Source organism: Oncorhynchus mykiss, unplaced genomic scaffold (genome assembly GCF_013265735.2).
Source record: "Oncorhynchus mykiss isolate Arlee unplaced genomic scaffold, USDA_OmykA_1.1 un_scaffold_781, whole genome shotgun sequence".
NCBI lineage: Eukaryota > Metazoa > Chordata > Actinopteri > Salmoniformes > Salmonidae > Oncorhynchus > Oncorhynchus mykiss.
Genome location: NW_023494228.1, coordinates 1 through 17,194, shown reverse-complemented (window position 1 = coordinate 17,194; position 17,194 = coordinate 1). Strand labels below are relative to the sequence as shown.

The following is a 17,194-nucleotide window of genomic DNA, read 5'->3' as shown; positions in this document are numbered from 1 at the left end:
GGGCAGTCCTGTGCTGTTTCTGAAAGTTGCGTGGAAATACGAATCACTGATGCATTTTGTTGATGTCTAATGATTCTCTTGGGCAAAATGAATGCATTTTCTAACAAGTTGAAAGGATTTAGTTGATTTCCTCCTTAGTTCAAAACATTTTTGAATATTGTTGAATTTCGGTTTAAAGTCTGGATTCCGTGATTCCGTATTATATAGGGCCCTAGTCCATGAAGTGTCATAAGTGTGAACATAGGATATGCCCTCCCCCCCCCCCCCCCCCCCCCCCACAAGAGTGAAATATATGGGCTGGAAAGGAAATGTAAGCAAGGTTTGAGCTTTGTCAGTGTGTCACAACGTGGACATTTCTCTGTCTCCCGATGAATGAGCGGCACATTGACTTTATATAGTGTACCAGAGGGTTCCCTTCGCTTACGGCCATACCAGCCTGAATACGCCCGATCTCGTCCGATCTCGGAAGCTAAGCAGGGTCGGGCCTGGTTAGTACTTGGATGGGAGACCGCCTGGGAATACCAGGTGCTGTAAGCTTTTTGCTCCAGTAGAGGGTACTCTTGTGTCATGCGTGGAGCAACTGCCTTTTATTTATCGCCCTAATAATGTTGTGTCTTTTATATTGGACTACATGCAGTTTGTTAGTGCTGCCCTGCCTGATCAAATCCAATCATGGACAGTGCGTTTCCCTCGAAATGTAGGCACTACATTCAGCATTTGTTTTTAGACTGTCAATGTCTGTCGTCCATTAGGGCCCTGTAAAATCCCTTCAATGTTTTGCCTGACCCCCCCCCCAAAAAAATTCCCCCTCTCCTCCGTTTACATTTCCCGGTTTACCGTTTATCCCTGCTTCTCCAGGTTTTCGCTCTCAAAAGCACACCTTTTTAATCGAAATATAACCTCCTCTACCAGAAGAGGCTCAGCACTAACGGCTACACAAAGTGTAGACATGCGCGCGCTCCGCAGGTATGCTCACAGACAGGCATGCACAAAGACTGGGCACTCCTGTGCCATTTCAGAAAGTTGCATGGAAATACGAATCACTGAATAATTTTGTTAATGTGTTATGATTCACTTGGGCAAATGAATGCCTAAATGATTACCGACCTGTAGCACTCATGTTTGTAGCCATGAAATGCTTTGAAAGGCTGGTCATGGCTCACATCAACACATCCTCGAAACCCTAGACCCACTCCAATTTGCATACCACACCAACAGATCCACAGATGATGCAAACTCTATTCCACCCCACATTGCCCTTTCACACTTAGACAAAAGGAACCGCTATGTGAGACTGCTGTTCATTGACAACAGCTAAGCTTTCAACACCATAGTGCCCTCAAAGCCCCTCACTAAGCTAAGGATCCTGGGACTAAACACCTCCCTCTGCAACTGGATCCTGGACATCCTGATGGGCCACCCCCAGGTGGTAAGGGTAGGTAACAACATCTGCCACGCTGATCCTCAACACAGGGGCCCCTAGGGGTGTGTGCTCAGTTCCCTCCTGTGCTCCCTGTTCACTCATGACAGCACTGCCAGGCACGACTCCAACAACATCATTAAGTTGGCCCAGCGTCGTCCGGGTTAGGGGAAGGTTTGCCCGGCAGGGATGTCCTTGTCCCATCATGCGCTAGCGACGGGCTGAGTGCAGTGGTTGCTGACAATGTCGCACAGTGTTTCCCCTGACACGTTGGTGCGGCTGGCTTCCGTGTTAAGTGGGCATTGTGTCAAGAAGCAGTGCGGCTTGTTTGGTTTGTGTTTTGGAGGACGCACGGCTCTTGACCTTCGCCTCTCCCGAGTCCATACGGGAGTTGCAGCGATGAGACAAGACTGTTACTACCAATTGGATACCATGAACAAAACAATAAATGTTTGCTGATTACACAACAGTGTTAGGCCTGATCATCGACAACGTTGAGATCTCCCTATAGGGAGGATGTCAGAGACCTGACCGTGTGGTGCAAGGACAACAACCTCTCCCTCAATGTGATCAAGACAAAGGAGATGATCGTGAACTACAGGAAAAGGTGGACCGTGCACGCCCGCATTCTCATCGATGGGCTGTAGTGGAGCAGGTTGAGAGCTTCAAGTTCCTTGGTGCCACATCATCAACTAACACGGTCCAAGCACACCCAGATAGTCGTGAAGAGGTCACGATAAAACCTATTCACCCTCAGGAGACTGAAAATATTTGGCATGGGTCCTCAGATCCTCAAAAGGTTTTACAGCTGCATCATTCCTTCGCTTATGGCCATACCAGTCTGAATTCGCCTGATTTCAGAAGCTAAGCAGATTTGGGCCTGGTTAGTACATGTATGGAAGACTGCCTGGGAAGACCAGGTGCTGTAAGCTTTTTGTCCAATGAAATGCACTGCAAGCAAATAGTGTAGTTTGTGTAGGCAATAGCAGCAGGAAATAAATTATACATTTTTCCCATTCTATATTGTTTTATTTTCAATACAAATGGACTGAAATTAAAGCGCTCTCATAAGTTCCTTTGCGTACACATCACAGATAAACTTAAATGGTCCACCCACACAGACAGTGCGGTGGAGAAGGTGCAACAGTGCCTCTTCAACCTCAGGAGGCTGAAGAAAGTTGTCTTGTCAACTAAAACCCTCAAACTTTTACAGATGCACAATTGAGAGCATCCTGTCGGGCTGTATCACCACCTGGTAAGGCAACAGCACCTCCCAAAACCGCAGGGCTCTCCAGAGGGTGGTGCGGTCTGCACAACGCATCACCAGGGACAAACTACCTGCCCTACAGGACATCTTCAGCACTCGATGTCACAGGAAGACCAAAAAGATCATCAAGGACAACAACCACCCAAGCCACTGCCTGTTCACTCCGCTGCCGTCCAGAAGGCGAGGTCAGTTCAGGTGCATCAAAGCTGGGACAGAGAGACTGAAAAACAGCTTTTATCTCAAGGCCATCAGACTGTTAAACAGCCATCACTAACACAGAGAGGCTGCTGCCTACATACATACTTGAAATCATTCACCATTCAAAGAAATGGATCACTAGTCACTTTAATAATGCCACTTTAATAATGTTTACATATCTTGCATTACTCATCTCATATGTATATACTGTATTTTATACCATATATTGCATCTTGCCTATGCCGCTCTGTAATTGCCCATCCATATATTTATATGTACATATTCTTATTAATTCCTTTACACTTGTGTGTATAAGGTAGTTGTGGAATTGTTAGATATTACTGCACTGTTGGAACTAGAAGCACAAACATTTCGCTACACTCGCAACAACAGCTGCTGTGTATGTGACCAATAGAATTTGATTTCATCTCTATAGATAATTAGATAGGTAAGCCTACTGTAATGTTATAGGATTATCACACAGTGCAGAATTCATTAGAAATTGAATCACAAAAACATGTTCTTTACATTTTCCACAGTGTTGTAAATCTTGAGGACAGGACAACCTCTGGGTGTTGTTGAGTTCCACCTGGCATATGTTCTCTGCTGAGGTCACAGAGCTGAGGAATGCAGTGTGGAGTCTATACAATGAACGGAGACATACAGCTATGCATTTGGGACAGAGAGGCATGAGGGCGTGCATAACATTGACTCCCACACCTCAGTCCAGCTAGCCAAAATATTGGAATGGCGTTCTGGATCCAAGCTGGAATGTAATAAGAATACATTTGACATGTATATAGGAGCGCCTTGATACATTTGAGTCTCCACTTTGTGTTACACTGAAGTTCTTACAGGCCTGAAGAGAACATACGTTGCTTTTCCATTGCAATGTTTTATCAGAAATCAATTTCATACGGTCTCCCAACCAAACGTAGGTTTCAACTGCAGATTGATTTGAAAGCCAACACAAAGTTCTCTCAGTGTCCACAGAGTCTTTGCAAGACAGTCTCTTTATGGCCGAGATTAGCATGTAATCCCCTTTTATGGAGGGTTAGTGGATTTGGGGGTTGTTGGGAGTAGGGCAGGAAACTAGCCGTTATGTAAAAGCTATTAGCGGTCTGGAAGACAAAGCCCTATTATTGGCCTGAGAGGCGGTCCTCAAGGACATTTGAGGACTGAGGTGCTCGTTCAGAATTTGGGGGTGGGGGGCGAGATTTGTCCCTTGATCAGAATGACTAATTTGTCCTATAATACATGTAAAGCAGAATATGTAATATACTGTATGACACAAAAGTCGGCGTACCGGCTGTATTTCTGCCTGCTTGAACAGCGAATAGCTCAGATACACATGAAAACATTAAAATGACTCCGAGAATCGATAGAGCATCGCTCAGAGATACACAAATACGATATAACAAAAAATGGGTTTCCTTTAAGAGGCCATTTTAAGAGTACTGTAGGTCTACATGTGACGGTTGTCTACTTTGTACCCTTTATGATGGATTCTCACCATTTTCTCACTATAGTTTGTCAGTTCAAATGACTATTGCGGGAGATTAACGTGCCCTATTTAATACTAGACATTAAAACATGGAAGGAGGGCTGGCTGAGACAGCCCTCCAAGTAACTATGCAGTGACACGATGGTATAAATCTATGAAGCCTATTTTATCTAGCCAACATTTAACCCACGTTTGCTTGGGCATGTTCTCTGAGGCTGTTGTATGGGAAAAATCATAACACCTCTGGCACAATTCTTTTTTTATTGGTTCACTGTAAGCACGTGTTAGTCATCATGGAGAACACTTGTAATGCTGATCTATGACATCTTACTATATAGGCTGCATTAATTACAGTTGTATATTACTATGAAATTGCCATTTGTAATAGTTCTCATTTTCATTATATCAAAGTATAGAATTAACAAATAGTTCAGCCAAATAATATCATTTCAAGTTGTAATTTGATGTAAAACACAAAATGGAAGTCAAGTTTGAGTCTCGGTCCAGGATAAGTAACGTCATAATGGACCCTGGTCGTAGAGGGAGAAAGGGCAACTTGAAGTCCACCATTGTTGATGTACAGCTGCATTTTGAACCCAGAGACTGTTATGGGGTTTATTCAAAACAGAACAGTCATGGAGGTGATGTGAATCTACAACAGAGAACATAGAACAAGTTCTAACTGATCCCCTGGTCTATCTTCCTGTTCTGAATAAACTCCTGAAACAAAGTAGGCTATAACAGGTCATTCCTCAGCTGACCATTTGGCTACTGATCATCTAATCCAGATGGTATATTCATATAATACACACAACTCTAGTCCTGCTGCTTTTATGTATCTCCTTGTCAACATATTATTTATATTCCTTACGTCTGCCCTGAGACACCAAGTAGACACGTATTTTGAATGGAGCAAAAAGGAAGTGAATATTGACAGGCTTTGTGTTTCTACTTTTCAGTCCATCACAAGTAAGAAACAGTAAACCCATCTGGCATACCAGACACCGAGAAGCATTGGACTTGAGATGGAAAAATATGTATTGATCTGACCTATTGTTCTTGGTTATCTGAAGTGTCTCAGTGTCTGTATGACCGACTCCACTGCGCCTACCCTCATTTGTTGTGGTCTAAAGGCAGGATATTGCTGAGCAGAGAACCACCAGTCTACCATATTTAGGGCTTTGAGATTAAGCACCTTTGGTTGAGGGATCCACAAATTAAAAGACAACTCACTGCAACCTTAATCATATATCTTCTTTTTTCTGTTGTGTTAACACATCCACTTACAAAAGTTTCACATTCAATTAAGAAGCACCTTATCATACTTTGAACCTCAGTGTCAGTCAAACTCAAAGCCAATGAACTTCTGAATCAGCATTCGCTACAACAACAATCACATTATAGATCTGGAATACAGTGACAAATGACAAATATTAGCAGAGAAATAAATACCATCTCATCGTCGAAATAATTGTCAAATACATTTAAAAAAAAAAAGTATTTAAGTGTCCATCGGTCAGTGCAAAGCCGCGATGTGTCCTGTTGGCAGAGGTAGCTATAGGGACACACATTACACAAATGACCATGAAACAGTGAGAACAGACTGGGCCTTTTCCAGTGTTCACTTATGATTCTCTAGTATTACAGGCCAATCTATCTATAAATCAATGTTGACTACTATAGGCCCAACCTCCATAAATACACTACATGACCAAAAGTACAGGAATACCTGCTCGTCGAACATCTCATTCTAAAATCATGGGCATTATATGGAGTTGGTCCCGCCTTTGCTGCTATAACAGCCTCCACTCTTCTGTAAAGGCTTTCCACTAGATGTTAGAACATTGCTGTGGGGACTTGTTTCTATTCAGCCACAAGAGCATTAGTGAGGTCAGGCACTGATGTTGGGCCTGGCTGGTAGTCGGCGTTCTAATTAATCCCAAAGGCATTCGATGGGGTTGAGTTCAGGGCTCGGTGCAGGCCAGTCAAGTTCTTCCACACTAATCTCGACAAACCCTTTCTGTATGGACCTCACTTTGTGCACTGGGGCATTGTCATGTAGAAACAGGAAAGGGCCTTCCCCAAACTGTTGCCACAAAGTTGGAGGCACAGAATCATCTAAAATATAATTGTATGCTGTAGCGTTAAGATTTCCCTTCACTGAAACTGAAGGGTCTAGCCCAAACCTTAAAAAACAGCCCCAGACCATTATTCCTCTTCCACCAAACTTTACAGTTGCCACTATGCATTGGGGCAGGTAGCGTTCTCCTGGCATCCGCCAAACCCAGATTTGTCCGTCGGACTGCCAGATGGTGAAGCATGATTCATCACGCCAGAGAACGCGTTTCCACTGCTCCAGAGTCCAATGGCGTCGAGCTTCACACCACTCCAGCCAACGATTGGCAATCTTACGCTCCCGTCATGGAAACCCACGCTCGGTCATGGAAATTTCATGAAGCGCCTGACGAACAGTTATTGTGCTGACGTTGCTTCCAGAGGCAGTTTGGAACTCGGTAGTGAGCATTCGGCGTTGCCGTCCTGTGAGCTTGTGTGGCCTACCACTTCGCGGCTGAACCGTTGTTGCTCCTAGATGTTTTCACTTCACAATAACAGCACTTACAGTTGACCGGGGCAGCTCTGCCAGGGCAGAAATTTGATGAACTGACCTTTTGGAAAGGTGGCATCCTATGACGGTGCCACATTGAAAGTCACACAGCTCTTCAGTAAGGCCATTCTACTGCCAATGTGCGTCTATGGAGATTGCATGGCTGTGTGCTCGATTTTATACACCTGTGAGCAACAGGTGTGGCTGAAATAACCAAATCCACTAATTTGAAGGGGTATCCACATACTTTTGTGTGGAGATATAGATATATATAGTGCATCTATAAAGTACTCCATCTTGTCGAGTACTCTTAAGTTGGCATAATAAAAAGGTACACAAATGTAGTTAAATCTATAATTTGGCAATATGTACAGTGTGCACAAAAGGTATGGCTCCCACGACAGACTTAACACTAAGTGGATTGAACACAGACTGCTAGATAGTCTAAGCAAGTCCAAGATCTGTACAGTGGTGGTTCTGTACGTGGTAACAGCGTACAAACAAACACTTTCAAACCCAGCGTAGGCCTACTCATTAAGCTGCAAGACCAAATCTATGGTACATACACATACCATTCTAATTGCTATGGTTACTTGAATTTAGTAGAAAACAAAAGAATAGAAAAACCCTGGTTGCTAATATTACTGCACCCATTGACTTCAAGTGAAGAGGTGGTGCCATCTAATCGAGCTAAATGAGGCATAAGAGCAGTCGGATGCTAAGAGGTGATAGCATCAGGACTCAAACAATCCATTTATCAACCTTTGACCTGGAAATGTTTGCGTCAAAAACAAACTTGTAGATAGGATGGAAAGTAGTCAAAGGGATGGACGGTAGATAAGAAAAGTGCTTATGAAACCATCGGAGCGTGTCGAGGTGATAGCGTTGACAGGATTGAAGGAGACAACAGGGCACATGTTGTATAAGAGGTACAGGTGTTAGTGCACGTGCGCGCACACACACACACACACAAACACCCTTTGGAATCTGCTATTTGAGGCCCTCTCCTATAGCAATATCCTATTGAGCAGTCCATTCAAAGGTGCAGAAAGAACACATACTGCCATCACTGTCCCCAGAGTCAATGACCCGGACTCGGCCACTTGTTCTCACTTAGGTCCTCTTTGGTCTTCTGGATGCAGGTGAAGATCTCCTGGAAAAGGGCCTTGTACTCCGGCTGAGGCCCGTTGTCTTCTGGGACAGCTGGGAGCCCGATGGAGGTGGCCGAGCTTGAGAGGCGCCGTTGGGGGTAACTGACAGTGCCGTGGGAACTGTGGGGTGTCTGCACGGCCTTGTGACTGAGCCCGTCTGCCCCCAGCTGGCAGCGCCGCAGAAGCTCCTCGTATTTGACCTGCAGGAGGCAAACGTTCAGTCACTCATCGGCAACTTTCCACACTGTATAACAAACTCAAATTACTGCATAAAAATGTCATTTGCTTCACCTCCTAGACCTTTTGTTTGTCATTCTTATTCATAGGGCACATCGTAGACAAATGGAAATAGTTTCACCCTCGGTCTTTGTGTTGATTATGCAATAATGAGAAGTGAAAACCTTTACCTGCAGTGCACTATACTGGGCGTCCACCTCATTGAGCAGGGAGATTCCTCTCTGCTTCACCGCCTCTGCTCTTCTGATACATGTACGTTCATGCCCCCGCCGGATGTCGTCTGCTAGTGTCCCCTTCAGAACACTTTCGCTGTTGCACCTCTGCAGGCTGCGCCTCCCCTGCTCGCCCACTTCCTCCTCCTTTTGTACCAGACTGGGCTTCTCCTCTGGGGCGAAGAAGACAGTGTCAGGCAGCAGTAGCCGGTCAGGTCTCCTGACGCTGGTGGAGTAGAATATTGTCTTTATTATGCCGAATATACAAACAACATGTACCAAGTATGATTAGAAAGTGTCATGATCGTACCTGTTGGCGTAGTCGGCCTGCCACAGCTGCCGTAGCTCCTCCACCTCTGCCTCCAGCTCCCTCTGCCTAGCCCGGCAGCCCTCCAGCAGGGCCAGCCGCTGCTCCAGAGCCCCGTTCTCCCTGGCAGTCAGCTCAGTCTCCTGTTCCGCTGCCTCCCGCTTCCCCCGCTCAGAGGCCAGAACAGCCTGCAGGGTCTGGATGGAGCGCTGGAGCACAGAGTTCTCCTCATCGGGGTCTGGGTCCTGACAGGACTCCTTCCTTGCTGGCCAGGAATGCTCCACACGCAGGCTCTCATAGGCCATGTACCTGGGACAGGGAAAGGACTAAAGGTTCAACACGATGGTGAATGTGGTTATAGAGGCCTGTTTTTTATCATGTACAGTACCAGTCAAAAGTTTGGACACCTACTCATTCAAGGGTTTTTCTTTATGACTATTTTCTACATTGTATAATAGTGAAGACATCAAATCTATGAAACAACACATCTGGAATCATGTATTAACCAACAAAAGTGTTCATCGAATATATATATATTCTTCAAAGTAGCAACAGTTTGCCTTGACAGCTTTGCACACTCATTCTCTCAACCAGCTTCATGAGGTAGTCACCTGGAATGCATTTAAATGATCAGGTGTACCTAGTTAAAAGTTCATATGTGGAATTTCTTTCTTTCTTAATTAATGTGTTTGAGCCAATCAGTTGTGTTGTGACAAGGTAGGGGTGGTATACAGAAGATAGCCCTATTTGGTAGAAGACCAAGTCCATATTATAGAAAGAACAGCTCATATAAGCAAAGAGAAACAACAGTCCATCATTACTTTAAGACATCAGTCAATGTGGAAGGTCAGTCAATGTAGAAAATTAAGAACTTTGAAAGTTTCTTCAAATGCAGTCGCAAAAACCATCAAGGGCTATGATGAAACTGGCTCATGAGGACCACCACAGGAAAGACCCAGAGCTACTTCTGCTGCAGAGGATAAGTTCATTAGAGTTACCAGCCTCAGAAATTGCAGCCCAAATAAATGCTTCAGAGTTCAAGTAACAGACATCTCAACATCAACTGTTCAGAGGAGACGGAGTGAATCAGGCCTTCATGGTCCAATTGCTGCAAAGAAACCACTACTAAAGGACACCACTAAGAAGAGACTTGCTTGGGCCAAGAAACACGAGCAATGGACATTAGACTGGTGGAAATGTGTCCTTAGGTCTGATGAGTCCATATTTGAGATTTTTGGTTCCAACCGCCTTGTCTTTATGAGATGCAGAATAGGTTAACGGATGATCTCTGCATGTGTGGTTCCCACCGTGAAGCATGGAGGAGGTGGTGTGATGCTGCTTTGCTTGTGACACTGTCAGTGATTTATTTAGAATAATTCAAGGCACACTTAGGAACAGGAAGAGGAGTTAGAAGCTATATGCTCTGTGTTATGGTCCCAAGGACCCATTGATGTGGGGTTGATTAACCAGCATGACTACCACAGCATTCTGCAGTGATATGCCGTCCCTTCTGGTTTGAGCCTAGTGGGACTATCCTTTGTTTTTCAACAGGACAATGACCCAACACACCTCCAGGCTGTGTAAGGGCTATTTGACCAAGAAGGAGAGGGATGGCGTGCTGCATCAGATAACCTGGCATCCACAATCACCCGACCTCAACCCAATTGAGATGGTTTAGGATGAGTTGGAACGCAGAGTGAAGGAAAAGCAGCCAACAAGTGCTCAGCATATGTGGAAACTTCAAGACTGTTGGAAAAGCATTCCAGGTGAAGCTGGTTGAGAAAATGCCAAGAGTGTGCAAAGCTGTCATCAAGGCAAAGGGTGGCTACTTTGAAGAATCTCAAATATATTTTGATTTGTTTAACACCTTTTTGGTTACTACATGATTCCCTGTGTTTTATTTCATAGTTTTGATGTTTTCACTACTATTCTACAATGCAGAATATAGTACAAATAAAGAAAACCCTTGAATAGTAGGTGTCCAAACTTTTGACTGGTACTGTATGTGCTTTATCAGTGGTTTTGTATTGCATGCTAAAACAGGCTACTAAACTATGTGTGTATGTTAGTGTGTGTATACAGGCTAGACTTAACCTCCTCTGAAAGATTTATCTGCAGGGGATTATGTCCGAAAAGCCTTGGCCCAGATTAGGTGGTCTGGGTCTGGGTGACCTGGGGACGCCCAGTCAGCACACGGCTGATAATGGCGGTAATACATAGTCATTAGACTATGGACCCATCTCAATAGTCAAGTGTCTCTCTGCCTGTCTCCTTTACTTAATATGTACTGAAAGGGAATACACAGTATGCAGATCACTAGAAGAGGAAGAGATGAGAAGAGGCTCTATGACTGCTGGTTTGACACCATTGATGATTGATAGTGCAGTTTCTATAAAAACTTTCAGAAAGACCTGTAACTTGGCCAGACACACAGTTCCTGGAATGATGTACTATAACTTGGCCAGTGACAAACATTCAGGCTAGCTGAAGTAGAACATTCCTTTCAAGGCACATGCTTGTTACTGTACTTTAAAATAACATTTATGGTAACTTCCTCTGTTTATTGTTTGTTATTGTGTTCCCTCTCTTAGCATGCACATAATCTCCAAATTGTTTAGTTACTATAATCCGAGTGCAGGAAATTAGTGTTCACGGTGACCATTCCCACTGCAGAATAAGGCCAGCTCATTTGGTTTGCATCTCCATCTACTCTCTTCTCAGCCTAGTCTTGGTTTGCATGGTTGAGATGAGAATTAAATTGATCAACATTGATTTGAGCTGAATAAAGCTGAACACATCTGGTTCTGTGGCGGAATGGATGTTTTAGACTAACAATAACATTAGCGGTTTGTTGGCACCAGGTTCAATTGCACAGCTGCAGGACACATACATGCACACACTCACTTGTCTTTCTGCAGGTCATACAGCTCCTTGAGGCAGGACACACTCTGTGCTCCGAGGTTGTGTCTCTGTTCGGCCAGTTCTCTCCTGCTCCGGTCAGACTGGGCTGTCCTCAGCTCCTCCACCTGGGTCTGCAAGTCCTCCATGTGGGTCTCAAGACTGTTGATCGTTTCTGTCAGGCTGAGAGAGAGGACAAGCATAGAAGTGGTTCGAATTACTGAGCTTTGTGGAGAAAATTAATTTAGCCAAAACCTTGCCTCTTGGTAAATTTGGCATCTAAGTATTTATACTGGGGGTAAAAATGTTTACAGTTACTATTTTCAGAAAGGAATCAAAGTCCTGAGTCTCACCAGTTGATCCTCTGCTGGGCGACGCGGTTGTCCAGAATCAGCCTGTGGTTGCCCTGCTCCAGGTCTCTGGCCGCCACATCTAGCTGCTCGTATACCTTAGCATGCTGGTCATTCATTTGCCTCAGCAAATCCACCTGCTTAGTCAGGTACTGGGAGGAGGTCAAAGGTAATTGCCATTGAAATAGGATGGATAGAACAGTTTTTGGGTCCACTAATATGGTCCAGCATTTGTCAGGTGATAGAGTTTTTACTGTATGTAAGTATTGATCAAGCATATAATTATGGTTCCATTATGACTGCTACAGTATGCAAGTCCTCTCATTCTTGTAATTCGATCTCAGAACAATGATCCATTACGAAACAGGTCAGTGAAGAGGACCAGTAGCACCGAACACACTTTTGAACTGGCAAAACACTGTGGCTTTGTGACCAGAATACTTTATGCAAGCATGGAGCTGGGACATATACCACTTAGCATTATCAGGATGGGTCACTGCCACTTGTTGAAGGACTCCTAAGTGATCCCCGTGTGCCCTCGAATTTAGGCTTAACCATCACGACTAATTCAAATCATTAGATTTTGATATTAACTGACTGGCAGACGAGGCATAGGAGGATAAAGCCCTAACCCACATCACTCAGGGATCTCCTTCAGAGAGACACTTCAGTTGAAAAATACATCAATGGAACTTTGAGCTGGTTCAATTACATGTGAAAGATTTATTTAATTATTTTTTTCACCTTTATTTAACCAGTTAGGCTAGTTGAGAACAAGTTCTCATTTACAACTGAGACCTGGCCAAGATAAAGCATAGCAGTGTGAACAGATAACAGATTTACACAGAGTAAACAATAAACAAGTCAATAACACAGTAGAAAAAAAAGATAGAGTCTATATACATTGTGTGCAAAAGGCATGAGGTAGGCGAATAATTACAATTACAAGATACTTTACTGATCTTGCAGTCAAAAATGTACAAAGATCTTAAGAGTCCAAAGTGAAAAACAATAGCAGTGTCACAATACTGACAGATGAGTAACACAGTCACAGTAGTTGAATAGTTGACAATAGTACCTTGAACTTTACATATCTATCTAACCATTACCTGAAAATAAAAAGCCTATATTCCTCTGTTAAAGGATCCAATCCTTTTTTTAATTTTTCACCTAAAATGACATACCCAAATATAACTGTCTGTAGCTCAGGACCTGAAGCAAGGATTTGCATATTCTTGATACCATTTGAAAGGAAACACTTTAAAGTTTGTGGAAATGTGAAATTAATGTAGGAGAATAGAACACAATAGATCTGGTAAAAGATAATACAAATAAAAAAACATGCGGTCTCTTTTTGTTCCATCATCGTTGAAATGCAAGAATAAGCCCATTACATGACTTAGAACTCTAGGCGCAATTTAGATTTTGGTCACTAGATGGCAGCAGTACATGTGCAAAGTTTTAGACTGATCCAATGAACCGTTGCATTACTGTTCAAAATGTTGCATCAAGTCTGCCCAAATGTGCCTAAATCGGTTAATTGAAACGTTTAAGTTCATAACTGTGCACTCTCCTCAAACAATAGCTTGGTATTATTTCACTGTATTAGGTACTGTAAATTAGACAGTGCAGTTGGATTAACAAGAATTTATGTCCTGGAAAATGTCCTTGTTACTTACAGCGTCATGCTAATCACATTAGCGCACGTTAGCTCAACCGTCCAGCGGGGAGGGGCACCGATCCTGTAGAGGTTTTAACCCTCTAGTCTAAGACCTCTGTCTTGACGTTTAACCCCAGGATGTCCGACTATTACTGACTGTACCGTCCCGTTCTATTTTAATTACTGGAGAGACCATCTAACTGACAGCTGGTCAACAAAGGACCTTAAAATTCTTTACAGTGCTTATTATGAGGCGAATGCCTTCAGTGCTTAGAATTGTAATCCCATGTATCTGACCATATCTATATGTGGTGTCTGTACCTGGTCTTAGGCTCCTCTTGGGCTATTCCACGGTAACAGAATGATGGTCTGTGCTGTTTGTGCCGTCTTTCTGTTACCAAACGTTGCCTCTGCACTGTTCTTCAAGTAAACGTGTTTTTGTAATTTTCTGTGGAAATTGTTAAAAGTTGTCCTTGTACATGAAGTTGTACGTTTTTATTTTTTTAACTTTGCGATCATTGGTTTTTATTTTACGTACATTTGAAAGTGGAAAATTGGGAGTCTCAGCATCATTCTGTTACTGTGGAATTGCCATTTTTGGTTAATGTTAAAATCCCCTGTGGTTGGTTGTGTGCTGAACGAACACGTTTGCACCTGAACACCCTTTGAATGCATCACCTGTTTATGTGAACTCGTTGAGACTGCTCACCGAACACATACTGCTTGTTCCACCATGGTCGCCCAAAGCTAGCACCTGCGCAGTGCACATATTTTCTAATCTTTGTACAGATATGTTGTTCATACTTATTTGTTTGGAAATTACTGTACAAATCAGACCTGTGCCGCATACCCGGCGCCTATAGCGCAAGTCGACCCTTGTGAACAAGCAAGGAGTTCATACTTAAGTGGTCACTAGTCAGGATGATGGAGGAAAGGCAGAAAGGTCTGATACCAAAATGTAATGTTGTTTGTACCACCACCCTAAATGAGAACATGTGTGTGTGAGTACTCAGCAGGATACATCCCGTGAATATAGTGAGGGTACTATTAGGCATCCCCAAAATGTAGGTCGTTAAACACACCATCATATATCATGAGGTGCGAGGCAGGAAAGAGCATTTGCACACCAAGTTCTCTTAGGCTATGCTGTCTAAACACAGCCTTAGATACTCTGTGTTGAGAGGCAGGATAACATCAGTAGTAACTATGTGAAAGTTCACTACCTTGACTAAGCCTTTGGCTACTGAAGGAAGCATAAAGCCGTTGGCCACTGCTCTCCTTACAGTGAAAGGTGTCCTAAAGGTGCCTTAAAGATAGTTAGACAAATACCTGTCCATGCAATGCACCATGCCAAGGACCAATTAAGTCATGAGCTAATCCAGACAGGCTTTCACTTGATCCCATTTAACAAGAGGAAACTAACGATCGGAAGAGCCTGACAAGAAAAGAGATTTGGGGAGAGATTTGTCAATGTGGACTTTCGGCTCCCATTGGTGGACTTGCTGGTCTGTGCGTAGGGTTGTTTCCTAATGACGTCATACAGTTGAGCTAAGCTTCTTATTGCTTTTGAACACCGAAGTCCTGTTTTTGTTTACATACAGGACAGGTGCCGTTCCTTCGGAAAGTATTCAGACCCCTTGACTTTTTCCACGTTATGTTACAGCCTTATTCTAAAATGGATTAATACAAAACAAACAAAAAATCCTCAGCAATCTACACAGAATACCCCATAATGACAAAGTGAAAACAGGTTTAGAGACATTTTGGCAAATGGATTCAAATAAAAAAACAGAAATACCTTATTTACATAAGATTCAGACCCTTTGCTACGAGACTCGAAATTGAGCTCATGTGCATCCTGTTTCCATTGATCATGCTTGAGATGTTTTCTACACTTGATGGATCCACCTGTGGTAAATTAATTGATGGACATGATTTGGAAAGGCACATCTGTATATATAAAAAGGCCACAGTTGAACAGGGCATTTTCGAGGCACAGATTGGGACGGGTAACAAAAACCATATCTGCAGCATTGAAGGTCCCCAACAAAAGTGGCCTCCATCCTTAAATGGAAGAAGTTTGGAACCACCAAGACTCATCCTAGAGCTGGCCATCCTCCAAACGAGCAATCGGGGGAAAGGGCCTTGGTCAGGGAGGTGACCTAGAACCCGATGGTCACTGGACAGTAAAAGGCACATGACAGCTTGCTTGGAGTTTGCCAAAAGGCACCTAAAGGACTCAGACCATGAGAACATATTCCTCTGGTCTGATAAAACAAGATTCAACTCTTTGACCTGAATGCCAAGCGTACGTCTGGAGGAACCCTGGAACCATCCCTATGTAAGCATGGTGGTGGCAGCATCATGCTGTGGGGATGTTTTTTAGCATGCAGAGACTGGGAGAATAGTCAGGATCAAGAGAAGTACAGAGAGATCTTTGATGAAACCCTGCTCCAGTGCTCAGGACCTCAAACTGGGGCAAAAGGTTCCCTTCCACAGAACAATGACCCTTGCACACAGCCAAGGACAAGTCTTAAGTCTCTGAATGTCCTTGAGTGGCCCCAGAACCCAGACTAACTATTTCTCTGAGTGACCTGAAAATAGCTGTGCAGCTGTGCTCCCAATCCAACCTGACAGAGCTTGAGAGTAGAATGGGATAAACGCCACAATAGAGTGGTGCAGAGTCCGATATCATGCTTATGAACTCAGGGTCGTTACACTACTGAGAGTCTGAATACTTATGTAAATGTGATTTTTTAAAATTTATTTTTTTATGATTAGCCTCAAATTGAAAAAAATAAAAAATAATGTATTTGCTGTCATTATGGGGGATTATGTATAGATGATGAGGGGGAAAAAAAAAAACAATATGGTGAAATGAATGTAGGGCTACTCCCAGTTGGTAATATCTGCAAAAATGGTAATTTATTAACAAGCAATATCCCAGCCACAGTGACCTTCAGAGCAAGGTTTTTAAAAAGTGATTAATTTCATATTACACTCTTATGTGCCGACTGATTCTAATCAGTGGGAAAAAAATGTAACCTACAATGTGTGTGTGTTTTTGTATTGTAGTGTAAGCCTAGTAATGTAGCAGAACAATACTAGGCCTCAGTGGCCTAGTATGATTATATTTAGACTAGCTACCTCAATCTCCTGCAGCTGCTCCTGGTTGGTGGAGTACATCTGCTGTAGCCCCTGCTCCAACTCATGGTTCCGTCCAGCAGGTCTTACCACTGAGCCGCCCAAATGGAGATCTGTAAATAATACACCAAACAAAACACATTTATTGTACATGTAACAGGTGGTTATGTTTCCAACTTGCCTCTAAAGAAATGTGCTTTTAATGTTCAACATTCTTATTGGTTGGTTCAATTCCGATGAC

General features: G+C 43.4%; 1 protein-coding gene, 1 non-coding gene and 1 pseudogene across 2 annotated transcripts; 2 read left to right on the top strand and 1 right to left on the bottom strand.

The window, feature by feature from the left end:
* Positions 1-418: 418 nt before the first annotated feature.
* On the top strand, positions 419-537 carry LOC118962625. Its single transcript, XR_005049963.1, has one exon. It is a non-coding gene; the product is annotated as a 5S ribosomal RNA (ribosomal RNA).
* A 1,706-nt stretch (positions 538-2,243) lies between these two features.
* LOC118962650 lies at positions 2,244-2,352 on the top strand (annotated as a pseudogene).
* Positions 2,353-7,803: 5,451 nt separating this feature from the next.
* LOC118962624 (cerebellar degeneration-related protein 2-like) lies at positions 7,804-17,066 on the bottom strand (the record flags this gene model as incomplete). Its single annotated transcript, XM_036974643.1, has 6 exons — positions 7,804-8,345; positions 8,553-8,820; positions 8,905-9,210; positions 11,806-11,982; positions 12,153-12,301; positions 16,957-17,066. Coding segments are annotated over 6 exons (1,280 nt in total), but the record flags the coding sequence as incomplete, so codon positions are not given.
* Positions 17,067-17,194: the final 128 nt, after the last annotated feature.